This window comes from Mustelus asterias, chromosome 25, assembly GCF_964213995.1.
Source record: "Mustelus asterias chromosome 25, sMusAst1.hap1.1, whole genome shotgun sequence".
In the NCBI taxonomy this organism is placed as follows: Eukaryota; Metazoa; Chordata; class Chondrichthyes; order Carcharhiniformes; family Triakidae; genus Mustelus; species Mustelus asterias.
This window is the reverse complement of record NC_135825.1, coordinates 6,775,329-6,794,996: the sequence shown is the minus strand read 5'-3', so window position 1 is coordinate 6,794,996 and position 19,668 is coordinate 6,775,329. Positions and strand designations below refer to the sequence as shown.

General features: G+C 47.4%; 1 protein-coding gene across 2 annotated transcripts in view; it reads left to right on the top strand.

The window, feature by feature from the left end:
- Positions 1-15,770, top strand: part of slc60a1a (solute carrier family 60 member 1a) — a 76,149-nt gene extending 60,379 nt beyond the window's left edge. For both annotated transcript variants that reach the window (XM_078197889.1, XM_078197888.1), the window contains 6 exons: positions 2,016-2,131; positions 5,472-5,645; positions 7,159-7,306; positions 9,158-9,228; positions 12,506-12,629; positions 14,782-15,770. In XM_078197889.1, the coding sequence (XP_078054015.1) occupies positions 2,016-2,131; positions 5,472-5,645; positions 7,159-7,306; positions 9,158-9,228; positions 12,506-12,629; positions 14,782-14,834 (686 nt within the window). In that variant the 3' untranslated portion in view covers positions 14,835-15,770. The remainder of the gene's footprint in view (positions 1-2,015; positions 2,132-5,471; positions 5,646-7,158; positions 7,307-9,157; positions 9,229-12,505; positions 12,630-14,781) is intronic.
- Positions 15,771-19,668: the final 3,898 nt, after the last annotated feature.

Here is a 19,668-nt window from a genome sequence, read left to right as displayed (position 1 = left end):
CAGAGCATACAGAGACACAAAATCAAGTTACAGAATACTGATTAGAATGTGAATCTCTACAGCCAACCAGGTCTTAAAGATACAGACAATGTGAGTGGAGGGAGCATTAAGCACAGGTTAGAGAGATGTGTATTGTCTCCAGACAGGACAGCCAGTGAGATTCTGCAAGTCCAGGAGGCAAGCTGTGGGGGACAGGTGACCAGAGATAAGCCCGTTCTTAGCTTCAGGGTGAGAAGATGGAATATATTGGGGAAGAGAGTGTGAGAGCGAGAGAGGGCGATTGCCTGGATAGGATTGAGATGCAGTGACACCTGTTTACACTAAACAAGGTGTGATAGCAACTGGAATGACGATGTGTTAGTGTCTGTGATTAACAAATATTTTGCAACAAATAACATGCCAGGCCATATTGATGTTACTATCCAACCTCTGGTGATGGCTCAGATCTCGTTCTTGCATGTTTTAGCCCCCCAGAGGGCAGCGGTGTGACTGACAGCTCAGGCAGGGGATGAAGCAGTTAAAGTAAAGTTTATTTAATAGTCACAAGTAAGGCTTACACTGCAATGAAATTACTGTGAAATTCCCCTAGTCACCACACTCCGGCGCCTGTTCGGGTCAATGCACCCTAACCAGCACGTCTCTCAGAATGTGGGAGGAAACTGGAGCACCCGGAGGGAACCCACGCAGACACGGGGAGAATGTGCAAACTCCACACAGACAGTGACCCAAGCCGGGAATTGAACCCGGGTCCCTGGCCCTGTGAGACAGCAGTGCTAACCACTGTGCCACTGTGCCGCCCCCAGTGGAAGAGGTGTCAGTTCTTTCCAGGTGCTGGCACAGGGCAGGATGGGCTGAATGGCCTCCCTCTGGGCTTCATCATTCCTTGATCCTATGAACGGATAATTAGATCCTGAATTTGTTGCAATGCGGTTTTGAAATGGTGACGAACTTGAGACCAGTTTATCCAGTGATAGCAAAACCTGAACTGCAAGCAGCAGTGAACACAGCAGGAGAAACCAGCTACTGCCTCAAATATCAAACACAGTTTAGCAAAAGCCCTGTTTTTACAAAGGGATCGCAATTTATTGACCACTGAACAGCTTGATACCCTGAAATCTCTATCTAATTAGCACTGATCATCATAAAGATTCTTGTGTCACCACTGTATCCAGGAAAAAGACTGACTTTCATTTATATAGCGCCTATAACCACCTCAGAACATCCCAAAGAGCCTCAGAGGCAATGAAATCCTTTTGAAGTGTAGACAGTGGTTAGCACTGCTGCCTCACAGCGCCAGGGACCCGGGTTCGATTCCTGGCTTTGGGTCACTGTCTGTGTGGAGTCTGCATGTTCTCCCCGTGTCTGCGTGGGTTTCCTCCGGATGCTCCAGTTTCCTCACACTCCAAAGATGTGTGGGGTAGGTGGTTCGCCATGCGAAATTGCCCTTTAATGTTAGGGGGACTAGTTAGGGTAAATGCATGGGATTATGGGGAATAGGGCCTGGGTGAGATTGTGGTCAGTGCAATCTCGATGGACCGAATAGCCTCCTTCTGCACTGTAGGATTCTATGAACTCTACGAAGATTGTACTCATGAAAGGAACACAGCAGCCAATGTGTGGTGTCTGGGATTCTGAGGGCGGGATTTTCCAGTTACGCTCACCCCAAAACCGGAAAATCCCACCTGAGATCAACGGACCTTTGCATGGTCCGTGTCCCGCCCGCTAAGATTCCCGCAGTGTCACAGGAGTGAAAGTCAGCATTCTGTGTGATGGAGCAAGTGTGTGATCAGGAAGGAGCCCAGCTTGGAGCCACATGCGGTCACATCTTGACACCAAATGCAGCTCTAGGCTGTCGGAGGGTCACTGGCTTGGTATGCTCATAGGCCTAGGATAAAAAACGGATGGGAGGAGGCTGGTGTGGAGTCGAGCTGTGGGGCCGAATGGCCTTTTCTTGTGCTGTATGTTATCCCATCTAACAGCTCCCTTCAATAAATGTCTTTATTCCCAATTCACAGAACCAGATGGTATCATTGACTGCCTCAAGGGATTGCATCTTCAAGAAGCTCCTTGTACTTTCTTTGTTGTCCACATTATTGGCGCTGTTGTGCTTTTTATGACGGATGGAATTTTGGTAAGCAGATTCTACTTTTCAGGGGGGGTTCAGAATCATAGAATCATACAGTGTAGAAGGAGGTCTGTACCGACCACAAATCCACCCAGGCCCTATCCCCATACATTTACCCTAGCTAGTCCCCCTGACACTAAGGGGCAATTTAGCATGGTCAATCCACCCAACCCACACATCTTTGGACTGTGGGAGGAAACCGGAACACCCGGAGGAAACCCACGCAGACACGGGGAGAACGAGCAAACTCCACACAGACAGTGGCCCAAGCTGGGAATCGAACCCGGGTCCCTGGCGCTGTGAGGCAGCAGTGCTAACCATTGTGCTACCGTGCCACCCATTTTCACTTTCTGTTTTTGTCTCCTTTCCCAGTCTGAAGCATAAAGTGAACTCACACATGCCAAAAAGGCCATGAGACATAGGAGCAGAATTAGGCCACTCGGCCCATCGAGTCTGCTCCGCCATTCAATCATGGCTGATATTTTTCTCATCCCCATTCTCCTGTCTTTTCCCCATAACCCCTGATCCCCTTATTAATTAATCAAAAAGGATTGGATTCTATGGTTAAATGTTGCGAGGGCAGGTTACTGCAGGGAGGTGGGAGGGGTGGGGGGGGGGGGGGTGGGGGGCGGGTGGGGTTGTGAGGGAGTGGAGTGTTGGAGGAGGGGTGGGGTACCAAGCACTGGACAAGGAGGATTATCTCACGTGTGGTCGTGCCAGTCTTATTTTCCCTTGTGCTGTGCCCGCTGCAACCTCCCCCTGGTCCAATGGCGGCACGGTAGCACAGTGGTTAGCACTGCTGCTTCACAACTCCAGGGACCTGGGTTCGATTCCTGGCTTGGGTCACTGTCTGTGTGGAGTTTGCACATTCTCCTCGTGTCTGCGTGGGTTTCCTCCGGGTGCTCCGGTTTCCTCCCACAGTCCAAAGATGTGCGGGTTAGGCTGATTGGCCATGCTAAAATTGCCCCTTAGTGTCCTGGGATGCGTAGATTAGAGGGATTAGCGGGTAAAATATGTAGGGATATGGGGGTAGGGCCTGGGTGGGATTGTGGTCGGTGCAGACTCAATGGGCCGAATGGCCTCTTTCTGCGCTGTAGGGTTTCTATGATTTCTATGATTTCAATGCAAAGAGGTGAAAATCTGCCCGAGAGTCTTGCGTTCTGTCAGCTTTGAAGATAATTCTAGATTGGAGTTAGGGTTAGGTTGATTGGCCATGGTAAATTACCCCTTAGTGTCCCGGGATGCGTAGGGTAGCGGGATTAACAGGGTAAATATGTGGAGTCACGGGGATAGGATCTGGATGGGATTGTTGTCAATGCAGATTCGATGGACTGAATGGCCTCCTTCTGCACTGTAAGAATTCTATGATTCTGGAGCTCCCTACACTCAGTCTAAAACCCATATTCCAGTGTTATTAGAATGAAGGATAGACAGAGAGGCAGAGGAACTGTCCAGAAACTGGGTTTTGCCTCAAGTCCTCATTGCTTTGCTGTAACTAGTTTCTTTTTGGACGTTTATCAATTCTTTCTAAGAACATAACATTTGGTATCAGCCGAAGCTTGAATTGGGTCTGTTGCTAGCAAACACCGTGCCGTTGGTAGGGTTCATTATATATTAGCTGTGTACGTGCCAACTACCTGCTGTTGATGTAGACACTTAGGCCCTGATATTTATGGTGGGAGGGAGTGCAGGATGGAGACGGGCACAGGATTTGATTTCCCAGCCAGGTTGGGAATGTGCCAGCCACAAACGAGGGGAAGGCTTGTGCTGGAAAGCTGCAGTCCAGGAAGTGGCCTGTAGGAAGAGAGGAATTGCGGGTGTCGAGAGGATTGAGATCGGAGGCTGTGGGAGAGAGAATGTGAGCGCATGGTGAGGGGTTAGCGTGTAGGTCGGGGTGCGATTGCAAGGGAGGAGTCTGGTCACAGGGGCAGGCTCGTTTGTGAGAGATATAGAAACATAGAAACTAGAAGCAGGAGGAGGCCATTCGGCCCTTCGAGCCTGCTCCGCCATTCATTTTGATCATGGCTGATCATTGAATTCAATATCCTGATCCCCCCTTTCCCCCCATATCCTTTGATCCCTTTAGCCCCAAGAGCTATATCTAATTTCTTCTTGAAATCAGACAGCGTTTTGGCCTCAACTACTTTCTGTGGTAGTGAATTCCACACATTCACCATCCTCTGGGTGAAGAGATTTCTCCTCACCTCAGTTCTAAAAGGTTTACCCCTTATCTTCAAACTATGGTCCCTAGTTCTGGACTCACCCCATTATTGGGAACAATCTTTCTGAATCTATCCTGTCTCACCCTGTTAGAATTTTACAAGTTTCCATGAGATCCCCTCTCACTCTTCTAAACTCCAGTGAGGAGGGGCTTCTGCCTGCGTGGAGGATGAGGGAAGAGTTAAAATTCTCTCCAGAATGTATTGTGGGTCTAGCCCATGTCTCCATGATGGAGAACAGTGTGAATCCCCCCGCCCCCCCCCCTGCATCAACCCCTACCCCACCTGAGCTCCATGGCTGCTGCATTGTTGGCCACAGCAGTTGAGTCTTGCTGCCTAGTCTAAGCAGAGATTCTCGCTGCTCTGGAGTTTCTGCTCTCAGTATCCACGTTAATATAGTTGCTTTAGCCTCAGGATGATGGCCTGGAGCAGCACAACAAGTGGGCTGGATATGGGGGGAGTGGGGGGATAGTGGGATGGTAGCAGAGGAAAGAGTGGAGAGCCCCCAGGACTTGGAGGAGAGGGGGGGGGGGGTGGGGGGGGGGTGGGAGGGGGGGGGGGGGGGTGGTTGAGGAACTCTGGGGGAGGGAGGGTGTGTCTACACAAACGTGATGTGGGGGAGAATATCAGATGTGGATGAGGGGGAGGGGGGAGACTTTCTCCCTGGACTGGGGAAGAGTGGAAACTTTTCCTACACAGACTGAGGCAGATTGGGAGGGGGGGGGGTGGAGATTTCCTGAATAGATTTTGGAGGGGGTGAAGGTGGGTAATTTCCTGCAAGGACTGGTGGGGGGAGTTAAGATGAACTGGAGATCGGGGCGGGGAGGAGTGAGATAGACTGGAGATGGGGAGGGGGTAAGATAGACTGAGCAGCACGGTGGCACAGTGGTTAACACTGCTGCCTCACAGTGCCAGGGGCCCGGATTCGATTCTCGGGGGGGGTGGGGGGGGGCATTGAGTGCCTTCACCAGATAGCAGTGGGAAAGGGTAAGATTGACATTTTAGAGCAAAACTTCAATCTTGCCTTTTTTAATTGTTGGCAGTGTAAAGGAATAAGTATCGATGTAACATAATGAAGTGTGAAGTTTTGTGTTAAGACACCCTGACCTGTGTTTGATTTCTGACAGGGAGAGTATTCTGGATTTGTATATACCTACGCTGTGGAGAAACCTCACCTCATGGAGCCTCGGGTAGCTGGCTACCTCAGCAGTCTGTTTTGGGCTTCCATCACTCTGGGGAGACTGGCGTCTATACCGATGTCTGGAAAGTTAAAACCAGTGACTATGGTGTTCATAAACCTGGTGAGGATTTCATTCACTCCTTGTTTCATCTCCTTGAATGCCATCTTCCTCTTTCACCATGAAGCCTGTTCCTGATTCACACCTTGAGGCCCGTCTACAAGTAGTTACCTCAGGAGGGAGGTGATCAGAAAGAGTGCAGAAGAGATTTACTAGGATGCTACCGGGACTTGATGGTTTGAGTTATAAGGAGAGGCTGGATACACTGGGACTTTTACCCCTGGAGCGTAGGAGGTTTAGGGATGATCTTGTAGAGATCTCTAAAATAATGAGGGACAGAGATAGACTAGCTCGATAGTCAACATCTTTTCCCAAAGACAGGGGAGTCTGAAACTAGAGGGCATAGGTTTAAGGTGAGAGGGGAGAGATACAAAAGGGTCCAGAGGAGCAATTTATTCACTCAGAGGGTGGTGAGGGTCTGGAATGAGCTGCCTGAGGTAGTAGTAGAGGCGGGTACAATTTTGTCTTTTAAAAAGCATGTAAACAGTTACATGGATAAGATGGGTACAGAGGGAAATGGGCCACATGCAGGTAATTGGGACTAACTAAGTGGCTAAAAAAAAGGATGGCATGGACACGTTGGGCTGAAGGGCCTGTTTCCATGCTGTAAACCTCTATGAGTCTTTGATCAAGAGAGGAAGCTCATTGCAGGGTCCACATTGCCCTGATTAGTCTGGACACGCGGGGTTGATAACCTTGGGGTAGCTGTGGGTCAGGGCACTCGTGTCTGAGCCTGGAGCTTCGAGGTCCACTCCTCAGTCTTAAGGACAAAAATGGAGACTGACAGTCTGGTGCAGCGCTGAGAAAGTGCTGTTCTGTCTGAGGTGCTACCTTCCGGATGAGATGTTAAACTGAGGTCCCGTCTGCCCTCTTGGACGAATGCTATTGGTAAATGAATGTTTGTCATCTGTACATCTCGCCATGTGAAAAGCCCTGGCCACCGAACCCTCTCAGTCTTTCCACTTCTCTCTCTATCCAGTTCTTGTGATAATGTAAGAGGTTGGAGAAACTTGGTTTGTTCTCACTGGAACGACGGAGCTTGAGGGGGGGGGGCGACCTGATAGAAGTCTACAAGATTATGAGAGGCATGGACAGAGTGGGCAGTCAGAAGCTTTTTCCCAGGATGGAAAAGTCAATTACTAGGGGGCACAGGTTTAAAGTGCGAGGGGCAAGGTTTACAGGAGGTGTATGAGGCAGATTTTTTACACAGAGGGTGGTGGGTGCCTGGAACTCGTTGTCGGGGGAGGTAGCGGAAGGAGATACGATAGTGACTTTTAAGAGGTGTCTGGACAAATACATGAATAGGATGGGAATGGAGGCATATGGTCCCCGGAAGGGTAGGGGGTTTTTAGTTAAGTCGGGCAGCATGGTCGGTGCAGGCTTGGAGGGCCGAAGGGCCTGTTCCTGTGCTGTAATTTTCTTTGTTCTTTGTTCTAAGCAAGAAGCTGGGCTTGTGTATCATTTTGAAAAGTTGCTTCAGTGGCAGTCTGTTCTGATGTGATTTTCCATCTTGCAGGGTGGAATCATTGGCACCTTTGTCCTGATGCTGTGCTTTCCGGTCAGTGTAATTTGTCTCTATGTGGGAACTGGACTTTTGGGTTTTTTTCTGAGCAGTACCTTCCCCAGTATGTTGGCTTACACTGAGGACATCCTCAATTACCAAGGTTTGTTGCACATTCTACCATGCTCTTAATTCCTGTCACTCTGTGACAGAACCCTCCTATAAACTGAATATGTCAGTTATGCATAGAATATACAGCATAGAAACAGGCCATTCGGCCCAACTCACCTGTGCTGGCATTAATACTCTGCACAAGTCTCAGTCCCATTCCACCTGCATCATCTCAGCTTTTCAGCATATCTTTCTATTGCCTTTTCTCTCATGTCCTTACCTAGTTTACTCTACACCCTAGCTATGACTGTAACACTGCATTCTGCACCCTCTCCTTTCCTTCTCTGTGCACGGTATGTTTTGTCTGTATCGCACGCAAGAAACAATATTTTTCGCTGTATGTTAATACATGTGACAATAATGAATCAAATCAAATCAAAGACTGCCTTCATGCCAACCCCCTAACACCTTTAGTTACCAAAAATCTGTCAATCTTTGTTTTAAAAGTAACAATTGATCAATTGGCGCATGCGTTCCAAACTTCTGTCACTCTTTATGTGTAGAAGCGTTTCCTAATTTCACCCGGGGATTGGCCTGGCTCTAATCGTTAAACTATGCCCTCTAGCTCTAAACTCCCCAACCAGTGGAAATAATTCCTCTGTCTCTACCCTATCTGTTCCTTTTAATAGCCTGAAAATTATAGAACCCCTACAGTGTAGAAGGAGGCCATTTGGCCCATCAGGCCTGCACTGACTCTCCGACAGAACATCTTACCAGGCCTTATCCCTGTGACCCCACGTATTTACCCTGCTAATCCCCCAGATCTGCACGTATATGAAATTACATTTTAACCTTCTAAATTTCAGGATCGGAGCTGTATTTGTGTAAGCTCTCCTTGTAATGTAACTCTTGGGATCCAGGTATCATTCTGGTAAATCCAAGCTGCTCTCCCTCAAAGGCCAATATATAAGTTAACCAAGGCTTTGTGCACCTGAAGCAGAATGTCCTTTGTATTCCAGTCCTAGTTCTCTTTAGTCAAAAGACTCCTTCCCCTGGGCGCCACTTACTTTCCTGGTAGGGGAGAAAAGAAAATTAAAAAACCAAGGTCAGTTTTTAAGTTAAAGTTTATTTATTAGTGTCATGAGTAGGCTTACATTAACACTGCAATGAAGTTACTGTGAAAATCCCCTAGTCGCCACACTCCGGCATCTGTTTGGGTTACACTGAGGGAGAATTTAACATGGCCGATGCACCCTAACCAACACGTCTTTCAGACTGTGGGAGGAAACCGGAGCACCCGGAGGAAACCCACGCAGACACGGAGAGAACGTGCAGACTCCGCACAGACAATGACCCAAGCTGGGAATCGAACCCGGGTCCCTGGCGCTGTGAGGTGCTTGCCACTGTGCCGCCCTGTTGTGGTCAGTTGTGGGTGGGTGGGGGAAGGGAGTGGCATCTCTGATCCCTCTTGGTGATAAAATGGATACTTCATTGTCCTTGTCTTGCATTGTTTGGTACCCACCTCATACCACACAGTATAAATGTATTTATTAGTGTCACAAGTCAACTTACATTAACACTACAATGAAGTTACTGTGAAAATCCCCTAGTTATCACACTCCAGTGCCTGTTCGGGTACACTGAGGGATAATTTAGCATGGCCAGCGCACCCTAACCAGCACGTCTTTTTGGACTGTGGGAGGAAACCCATGCAAACATGTGGAGAATGTGCAGACTCTGCACAGACAGTGACCCAAGCTGGGAATTGACCCCAGGACCCTGGCACTGTGATGCAGCAGTGCTAACTACTGTGCCACCATGCCGCCCACATTATAATTCCAATCACATGCAGTTTGAAACCTTGGATGCTCTTTACTTAGTTGATTTTCCTTCTATGTGTTAGGTTGTGCAACCACTGTGCTGGTGACAGGGGCAGGTGTTGGAGAGTTTGCCCTCCAGATGCTTGTTGGATCGGTGAGTATATAATTTCAATTTTTTTTTTTAAAGAGAATCATGTCTGACCAATTTAACAGCAACCTAAGGAAATACAGCGGACTGATTTACCAAAGGCACTTGATATGGTGCTATGTTGAAGGTTTTTTGACAGTATATGGCATCTAGTATTGAAATCAGTTACTTGGTGTTTTTCCAAACATATGCACAATGTCCCCCCCGGGGTAGAGTTGCCAAATCTCCCCCCACCACTTCATCCTGGATGGAACACAGGAGGTAAATCACAGGGGCGTGAGAAAAGATCAGAGATATGGGGGGAAATAATACTGTTTGACCATCAGTCAACTTTTCTCCAATACACTATCAAGAGTCCAGTTGGCATGGGAAGGTAAAACACCACGTAGACAGACAGATTGGACGGTGCCTAGCAGGAGTGTGGGGCCATGACAGCTGGATATCATGTGGTGAAACCTCCTGGAACATGTCCAACCAGAGTTGGCATCTGTACCCAGGGGTCATTGTTGGGATCATGGCTCTCAGTATGTGCATATGGGTACAAGGGATCCAATAACAGAATTTGCAGATAATACAAAAAGTGGGAGTGTGGTTAAATGTGAAGAAAACTATAAGTGATTTCAGGAGGGTGAAGAACAGTTTGAGCAACTAGTTGGAAATCAGGTAATATTAGTAGAATCATAAAATCCCTACAGTACAGAAGAATGTCCGATAGAGCATCTTACCCAGATCCTATCCTCTTACTCCCACGTATTTACCCCAATATTCCCTCTAACTTACAAATCTTGGGACAAGAAGGGACAATTCAGCATGGCCAGTCTGCTTAACCTGTGATGCACCATCAATCGAGCAAAGACTAGTTTGTATGCAAGAACAAATAGGCTTTTATGAGCAAAAGACTTGGAGCACACCTGTGCCGATGAACTGGTCCAGACTGAGGCAGGGGGGTGGGGAGCAGTCGCCTTTATACCTGGACCAGGGTGGGGAGGAGTCTCGGGTAGGGCCGTCAGGGATATGTCCAGGCATGTCACATATACAGGTAATAAGCTAACAGTGGTTTACCACAACCTGCACAACTTTGGAGTGTGGGAGAAAACCGGAGCACCCGAAGGAAACCCTCGCAGACACGGGGAGAATGTGCAAACTCCACACAGTCACCCAAGGCTGGAATTGAACCCGGGTCCCTGTCGCTGTGAGGCAGCAGTGCTAGCTACTGCGTCACCGGGAAATGTGAGCTGATATACATCTGGGGGAAGTGTAGGAAGGTGGAAATAACCTTGAGAAAATGACATTTTGAGGGAAGTCGAGCAGGGATGGGATTTGAGTATCTTCCAAATGGGAAAGGTCAGTTACTAAAGCTGGAAATAAAAGAGGAACCAAGGTTTTATCAATTGGGGTGTTAAGTTAAAATTGAAAGCACGGATGATGTTAAACCCACACAGACCATTACTAAGGTTGTGGACACATAATTCTCACTTGAACAGAGAAGGGGAGATTTGACTGAGATGTTCAAAAATGTTGAGGGATTTTGATCAAAAAAATCAGGAAATAACCTGTCAAACTGGTCAGTCAGTAAGTCACTCGAGGGTAAAGGATCGTACAGCACTGAAGGAGGCCATTGTGCCTCTGCTGACCTTTAGAACGTGATCCAATTTGTCCCACTCCCCTGCCCTTTCCCCAATGGCTTTCTTTGTTCTCTTTTTCAAGAATTTATCCAATTCCCTTTTGAAAGTTACAATTGAATCTGCTTCCATGCGTGCTGTCCCCCAGGGATAGAGTTACCAAACCACCTCCCACGTCATTGTGGAGGGAACGCAGGAAGGAGAAAAATCACAGGGCCGGGAGCTCTGGATGAAGGGTCATCCAGACTCGAAACGTTGGCTCGATTCTCTCTCCACAGATGCTGTCAGACCTGCTGAGATTTCTGTCTTGGTTTCAGATCGATGGGCCAAATGGCCTCTTTTGGCACTGTAGGGTTTCTATGATTCCAGCATCCGCAGTAATTTGCTTCCATCTCACTGCTTCCACCAGCCTTTCAGGCAGTGCATCCTATAGAAACTAGAAGCAGGAGTAGGCCATTCGGCCCTTCGAGCCTGCTCCGCCATTCATTTTGATCATGGCTGATCATCGAATTCAACACTCTGATCCCCCCTCCTTCCCCCATATCTCTTGATCCCTTTAGCCCCAAGAGCTATATCGAATTTCTTCTAGAAATCAGACAACGTTTTGGCCTCAACTACATTCTGTGGGAGTGAATTCCACACATTCACCACCCTCTGGGTGAAGAAATTTCTCCTCACCTCATTCCATCTTGTGCTTGAGTCTCAGAAGTAAGAATTGAACCCAAAACCTCCTGACTCAGTGGTCTGTGTGTTGCTGCTGAACCACGGCGAGTACATTCCAAATCCTCACCATCACTGTGCAGAAAAATCAATCTTTTGTTATTTATTGGTCACAAGTAGGCTTACATTAACACTGCAGTGAAGTTACTGTGAAAATCCCCTAGTTGCCACACTCCGGTGCCTGTTCGGGTACAACTGAGGGAGAATTTAGCATGGTCAATGCACCTAACCAGCACGTCTTTGAGACTGTGGGAGGAAACCGGAGCACCCGGGAGAAACCCACGCAGACACGGGGAGAACGTGCAAACTCCACACAGACAGTGACCCGATCTGGGGATCCAACCCGGGTCTCTGACGCTGTGAGGCAGCAGTGCTAACCACTGTGCCACCGTGCCGCCCCAACACTTCTAAGATGATCACCAAAAATAAAGGGAGAGATTAGGAAAAGAGTATTTAACGTCGAAGATTATTGGAACATGAACAGGCCAACTGGAAACAAGATTGGAAGCGGACCACGTGATGGCTCGAAAAGTGAAAGTGGATAAATATTTGAAGAGAAAGCTTTTGAAAGGAGATGGTGAATAGATCGAAGGATGGGGTCCAGATGGACAGTTCTTTCAGGTGGAGAAATCTCTTGAAAAGTCTCCTTTTGTGCTGTAAGGTTCCATTGAGTAATTTTCAACTTCCAAAAGAGAGCAAGAGAGAGCTGGAGGCAGGACTTTCAATGGCCCGTTTTACACACACCATCATGAAGCCAATCAGGTGACCAATTCGCCACTTCCCATTGAGGTTGGAAATGCCACTCCCCTGCCCGGGTCAGAGCGGGCTCGAGGGGATGAGGACCTGCTCCAGCTCCTAATTTGTATGTTCCTAATTGATATGGTTCTGTTGACCATCATTCTTTTATTGTGTTGACTAATTCATCTTCTGGCTCCTTTCAGATTATTCAGTCGCCCGAAACCGATATATTCCTGGTGTGTGGGCTAACGTTTGGCTGTCTTGCCCTTTTGTTCTACCTGGTTCTTTTACTCGTACACAGATTGCACAGTCATCAGAGAATGGCAGGTAAGCAGTCAAAGAACAAAGAACAGTACAGCACAGGAACAGGTCCTTCGGCCCTCCAAGCCTGTGCCGATCGTGATGCACTAATTAAACTAAAAAAAAACTTTCTGCCCTTACTCGGTCCATATCCCTCTATTCCCTCCCTATTCATTCCCATCCAGATGCCTCTTAATTTTGCTAATGTGCCTGCTTCCACCACCTCCTCTGGCAGCGTGTTCCCGGCACCCACCACCCTCTGCGTGAAAAACTTCCCCCGCACATCCCCCTTAAACTTTCCCCCTCTCACCTTGAACAAAGAACAAAGAACAATACAGCACAGGAACAGGCCCTTCGGCCCTCCAAGCCCGTGCCGCTCCCTGGTCCAAACTAGACCATTCTTTTGTATCCCTCCATTCCCACTCCATTCATATGGCTATCTAGATAAGTCTTAAACGTTCCCAGTGTGTCCGCCTCCACCACCTTGCCCGGCAGCGCATTCCAGGCCCCCACCACCCTCTGTGTAAAATATGTCCTTCTGATATCTGTGTTAAACCTCCCCCTCTTCACCTTGAACCTATGACCCCTCGCGAACGTCACCGCCAACCTGGGGAAAAGCTTCCCACCGTTCACTCTATCTATGCCTTTCATAATTTTATACACCTTTATTAAGTCTCCCCTCATCCTCCGTCTTTCCAGGGAGAACAACCCCAGTTTACCCAATCTCTCCTCATAACTAAGCCCCTCCATACCAGGCAACATCTTGGTAAACCTCCTCTGTACTCTCTCCAAAGCCTCCACGTCTTTCTGGTAGTGTGGCGACCAGAACTGGACGCAGTATTCCAAATGCGACCGAACCAACATTCTATACATCTGCAACATCAGACCCCAACTTTTATACTCTATGCCCCGTCCTATAAAGGCAAGCATGCCATATGCCTTCTTCACCACCACCTCCACCTGTGACGTCACCTTCAAGGATCTGTGGACTTGCACACCCAGGTCCCTCTGCGTGTCTACACCCTTTATGGTTCTGCCATTTATCGTATAGCTCCTCCCTACATTATTTCTACCTGTGCCCCCTTGTAATTGACATTTCCACCCTGGGAAAAAGCCTCTGTTTATCACTGGGTCAATAAGGGTAGCGCATTATTTAGGAACAGTAAGAAGTCTCACAGCACCAGGTTAAAGTCCAACGGGTTTATTTGGAATCAAGAGCTTTTGGAACGCTGCTCCTTCATCAGGTGAGTGATGAAGGGGTTGCGCTCCTCACCTGATGAGATAGCAGCGCTCCAAAAGCTCGTAATTCCAATGCTGGTAGCTCCACATCGTATTTAGGAATGGCAGACTCGGAGGCAGAAACTGGTCGGTTTTAAGGGGCTTATAGTACATGTAACAATTTAGCATTCAGACAGTGCACTCCCAATCTAGACCTCCCTGGAGATTTCTGGGGTCTTTTTTCAGCTGCGATATGGGAGAAAGGAGCAGAACCTTAGATGAGCTCAAGTCACGGCAGTTGTGATCAGCCCTCCCACAACCTCACTCCCACCATCAAGCATTCCAATCCTGTAGACCTCCCCACCCCCACCTCCTCAGCCCCCCCCCCCCCCCCCCCCCAACAGAATGGCTAAAATAGATATCACAGCCTCTTGGGGAAAGGGAGGTGGTGAGTTTTGAGAATTCTACTGTCTTTCGTGTGGAGAGGTGCTTCCTAGTGGCAATTTCACTGTGACACATGAGGCACACTATACCAGGATGTATGATTTTTATTCTGTTGGTTCTTATGCCTTGTTTTGTCTTTGTAGTCTGGGACAGCACGGTGGCACAGTGGTTAGCACTGCTGCCTCACAGCGCCAGGGATCCGGGTTCGATTCCCGGCTTGGATCACTGTCTGTGCGGAGTTTGCACATTCTCCCCGTGTCTGCGTGGGTTTCCTCCAGATGCTCCGGTTTCCTCCCCCAGCCCAAAGATGCGCGGGTTAGGCTGATTGGCCATGTTAAATTGTCCCTTAGTGTCAGGGGGGAATTAGCAGGGTAAATGTGTGGGGTTACGGGGATGGGGCCTGGGTGGGATTGTGGTGGGTAAAGACTCGATGGGCTGAATGGCCTCCCTCTGCACTGTAGGGATTCTATGACAGAAAGAAACAGCACTCATTTCCCAATTTTCTTTGTTTTCTCAGAACCTTCGAAAGCCGGCACGATAGAGGAGTCGAAGTTCTCATTCCAAAGCTGAGATTTAGCAAGCGACCGGTCACAATAACGCGCACTAGTTCCGAATGGATCTAATGCATTATTGGAATAGACTGATTGCCCATACTGGCTATTACAATGGACATTACTGCGATAAATTCACACGCAGCTGCCCTACTCTGTTGAAGAAGTGGCGAGGTCGCTTTTGTCTTAAACCTCTGGTTAAACTGATGCGTCGCACTGATCTGTGCGGCTGCAATAATAATCTTCCCAAGTGAATGGACATCGAAGGTATAATGTACCAGAGATCATCTTAGTAATCGGCACCTTGTGGAACCTGAGTTAACTGCTTCATATCTTTTTTTTAAGTACAACTGTTTTATTTTTAAAAACACATTTGATTTTTTCAGGGGAATGATTCTTTTTGCTTAACTCTTTTTTTTTTGCTGTTTAAAAAAATAATTGCCAAATGTGAATAGCGTGGGAATTTGAAGCATTTTGTTTCAATTTCACTTACGGTAAAAATGAAGGTTACAAATTGGGGAGGGGCGTTGGGCGGGGAGGGGCGGGTGGAATTGGTGTCAGTGTACAAACTCCTCTTGGCCTAAAATTGCTCTTTTTACCACTTTACCGACACAGTTGTAAGCGAAAGGGTCTACACACATCTCTGTTAAAGCTTACTTACATTTTTAATCTCTTGGTGGCTGACACTAGCAAGACAGCATGAATCTCTCTTTTCCTGATACAGCCCTGGTGGTGCGGGACGTGCGATGTTGGTTAAGTACCTCTTAGTTTCCCTACCTAACAGCATTGTTTTGGGGCTCCTTTGCCACATGGACTACAGTGCTCCAAGGTGAAGGTCCAACACCACTCCCTTCCCAAGCGCATCTCAGGATGGGCAATAAGTGTCATTCTTGCCAGCAGCACCCTGGGGATGAATTAACTGGGTAGAGGGTTTTTAAAAATTCATTTGTGGGACATGGGCATTGCTGGCTGGCCAGCATTTATTGTGGAGATGCCGGCGTTGGACTGGGGTAAACACAGTAAGAAGTTTAACAACACCAGGTTAAAGTCCAACAGGTTTATTTGGTAGCAAAAGCCACACAAGCTTTCGAGGCTCTGAGCCCCTTCTTCAGGTGAGTGGGAATTCTGTTCACAAACAGAACTGATAGCCAGGTTCCGCACACACAAGGACGGCCTCAACCGGGATATTGGGTTTATGTCACACTATTTCACATAAATATTTCTGCTTTTTTCCTCCTGAGTCTTTATCATGCGATCCTAGAATCAGAATTTATGTCACACTATTTGTAACTCCCACAGTTGCGTGGACCTGCAGAGTTTCACTGGCTGTCTTGTCTGGAGACAATACACATCTTTTTAGCCTGTCTTGATGCTCTCTCCACTCCCATTGTTTTGTTTCTTAAAGACTGGATTAGTTGTAAGTATTCGCATTCCAACCATTATTCATGTAAATTGAGTCTGTGTCTTATAAGTTCTGTTTGTGAACAGAATTCCCACTCACCTGAAGAAGGGGCTCAGAGCCTCGAAAGCTTGTGTGGCTTTTGCTACCAAATAAACCTGTTGGACTTTAACCTGGTGTTGTTAAACTTCTTACAGCATTTATTGCCCATCCCTTGTTGCATTTGAGAAGGTGGTGGTGAGCTTCCCTCTTGAATCGCTGCAGTCCACGTGCTGTGGGTTGACCCACAATACCATTAGGGAGGGAATTCTTGGATTTTGACCCAACGACTGCGAAGGAACGACGATATATTTCCAAGTCAGGATGGTGAGTGGCTTGGAAGGGAACTTGCAGGTGGTGGTGTTCCCATGTATCTGCTGCCCTTGTCCTTCGAGATGGAAGTGGTCGGGGGTTTGGAAGGTGCTGCCTAAGGATCTTTGGTGAATTGCTGCAGTGCATCTTGTAGATAGTACACACTGCTGCTACTGAGCGTCAGTAGTGGAGGGAGTGGATGTTTGTGGATGTGGTGCCAATCAAGCAGGCTGTTTTGTCCTGGATGGTGTCAAGCTTCTTGAGTGTTGTTGGAGCTGCACCCATCCAGGCAAGTGGGGAGAATTCCATCACACTCCTGACTTGTGCCTTGCAGGTGGTGGACAGGCTTTGGAGAGTCAGGAGATGAGTTACTCGCCGCAGTATTCCTAGCCTCTGACCTGCTCTTGTAGCCACTGTGTTTATGTGGTGAGTCCAGTTGAGTTTCTGGTCAATGGTAACCCCAAGGATGTTGACAGTGGGGGATTCAGTGATGGTAACACCACTGAATGTCAAGGGGTGGTGGTTAGTGTCTCTTATTGGTGATGGTCATTGCCTGGCATTTGTGTGGCGCGAATGTTACTTGCCATTTGTCAGCCCAAGCCTGGATATTGTCCAGGTCTTGCTGCATTTGGGACATGGACTGCTTCAGTATCTGAGGAGTCACGAATGGTGCTGAACATTGTGCAATCATCTGCGAACATCCCCACTTCTGACCTTATGACGGGGGGAAGGTCATTGATGAAGCAGCTGAAGATTGTTGGGTCTAGGACACTACCCTGAGGTGTCTGGTATGTTATCTGTAAGGTATGATTCCGTGAGAATGACTATGTCAAGCTGTTGCTTGACTAGTCTGTGAGACAGCTTTGGCACTTGCTCCCAGATTTTAGTAAGGAGGACTTTGCAGGGTTGACAGGGCTGTTTGGTTTGCTGTTGTCTTTTCCGGTGCCTAGGTTGATGCCAGGTGGTCCGCCCGGTTTCATTTCTTTGTTGAGACTTTGTAGGATTGTTACAACTGAGTGGCTTCCTAGACCATTTCAGAGGGCAGTTAAGAGTCAACCACATTGCTGTGGCTCTGGAGTCACATGTAGGCCAGACCAGGTAAGGACAGCAGATTTCCTTCCCTAAAGGTCATTAGTGAACTGGATGGGTTTTTTCCGGACAATCGACAATGGTTTCATGGTCATCAGTAGATTCTTAATTCCGGATATTTTTTATTGAGTTCAAATTCCACCATCTGCTGTGGCGGGGTTCAAACCTGGGTCCCCAGAACATTATCTGGGTTTCTGGATTAATAGTTCAACAATAATACCACGAGGCCATCGTCTCCCCTGCGGTTGCAGGTTCCCTTCCCTGAACAACATTCGTAACCTTGTTGAGCTTTTCCTCCTGGTACCAGCCCAATCTTGACCAGATTTATTAAGTTAAAGTTTATTTAACTTTATTTATTAGTCACAAATAGGCTTACATTAACATTCAATTAAGTTACCGTGAAAATCCCCGAGTTGCCACACTCTGGCGCCTGTTCGGGTACACTGAGGGAGAGTTTAGCACGGCCAATGCACCTAACTAGCACATCTCTTGGAGGAAACCCACACAGACTCTGCACAGACAGTTGACCCAAGCCAGGAATTGAACCCAGGTCCCTGGCGCTGTGAGGCAGCAGTGCTAACCATGGTGCCACCACCATTTATTGGCGTGGATGGATTTAAACCAGAAAACCTCTGGGTTATCACAAGGAAGAGAGGGGAAAGAGAGGCACGTCCATTAACTCTTTGCATATTGGTTTTCATTCATTCTCACACAGGGAAATAAGAAGTGCCTTGTATTTGCACACATAAGAAAGTACAGTCACTGCTGTTACGTGGAGAATGCAGCGACCATTTGGTGTACAGCATGCAATGATTTTGTTAATTTATATTTTACTGGGGATTTGCTGAGGGAGGAATATCAGCAAAAGTAGTGGGAAAACATAAAAAAATAGGAACGAGGAAGCCATTTCGCCATTTGATCTTGCTTCACCATTCAATAACATCATGGCTGATCTTCCTCTATCCATTTTCTTGCCTTATTCCCCTGCATGTCTTTGGGCGGAATTTTACTGTCCCGACCGCTATGGGAATCGTAGCGGGTGAGAGGCGGACCATGGAAAGGTCCGTTGACCTCGGGCGGGATTTTGATTTGATTTGATTCATTATTGTCACATGTATTAACATACAGTGAAAAGTATTGTTTCTTGCGCACTATACAGACAAAGCATACCGTTCATAGAGAAGGAAAGGAGAGAGTGCAGAATGTAGTGTTACAGTCATAGCTAGGGTGTAGAGAAAGATCAACTTAATGCCAGGTAGGTCCATTCAAAAGTCTGACGGCAGCAGGGACGTTCTTGTGACGTGACCTCAGACTTTTGTATCTTTTTCCCGACGGAAGAAGGAGGATCATTTCTGGTTTCGGAGGCCAAAAAATCCCACCTTTCAGCACCATAAATGTATTGATCTCAGATTTGAATATTCTCAGTGATTGAGCATCTGACGTAGAGACCTCCAAGATTCACAAGCCTTTGAGTTTAGAAATTTCTTCTCATCTCAGTCCTAAATGGCCAATCCCTTATTTCGGGAATTCCTTACTCTCCAACAAACGATGGCAAATAAACTTTTGTTCGTGTCCACTTCTCAAAGAATGGTACCTCTGACGTGTTAGCACTCCCTCTGTACTGTATTGTATTTGTTGTCCCCAAGTGATGTTGTCAAAGTCCTGTCTTGAGATTGAAAGAGAAGGAAAGGTGCTAAATATAATAACCTGACATCCCACCAAGAATCCGATAACATTCAGGGCGAGAAATTAAACCTGAGCCATATTATGAGTGCGACTCGGTGGAAGGAAGATCACAATTGTCCGACCATTCCTGGTGGTTTTTCTGTCTAAATATCAAGCAATTGTTAATTATGGATGAGTGGGGTTACAACATAATCTCAAGCCTAACCTTTTTACCAAGGATATCTCCCCTCAGTTTCAGATGAATTTCTTATTTTTCTAACAGATTCGTCACAAGAGCTTAAATCATAGAATGGTTACCTCACAGAAGGAGGCCATTTGGCCCGTAATG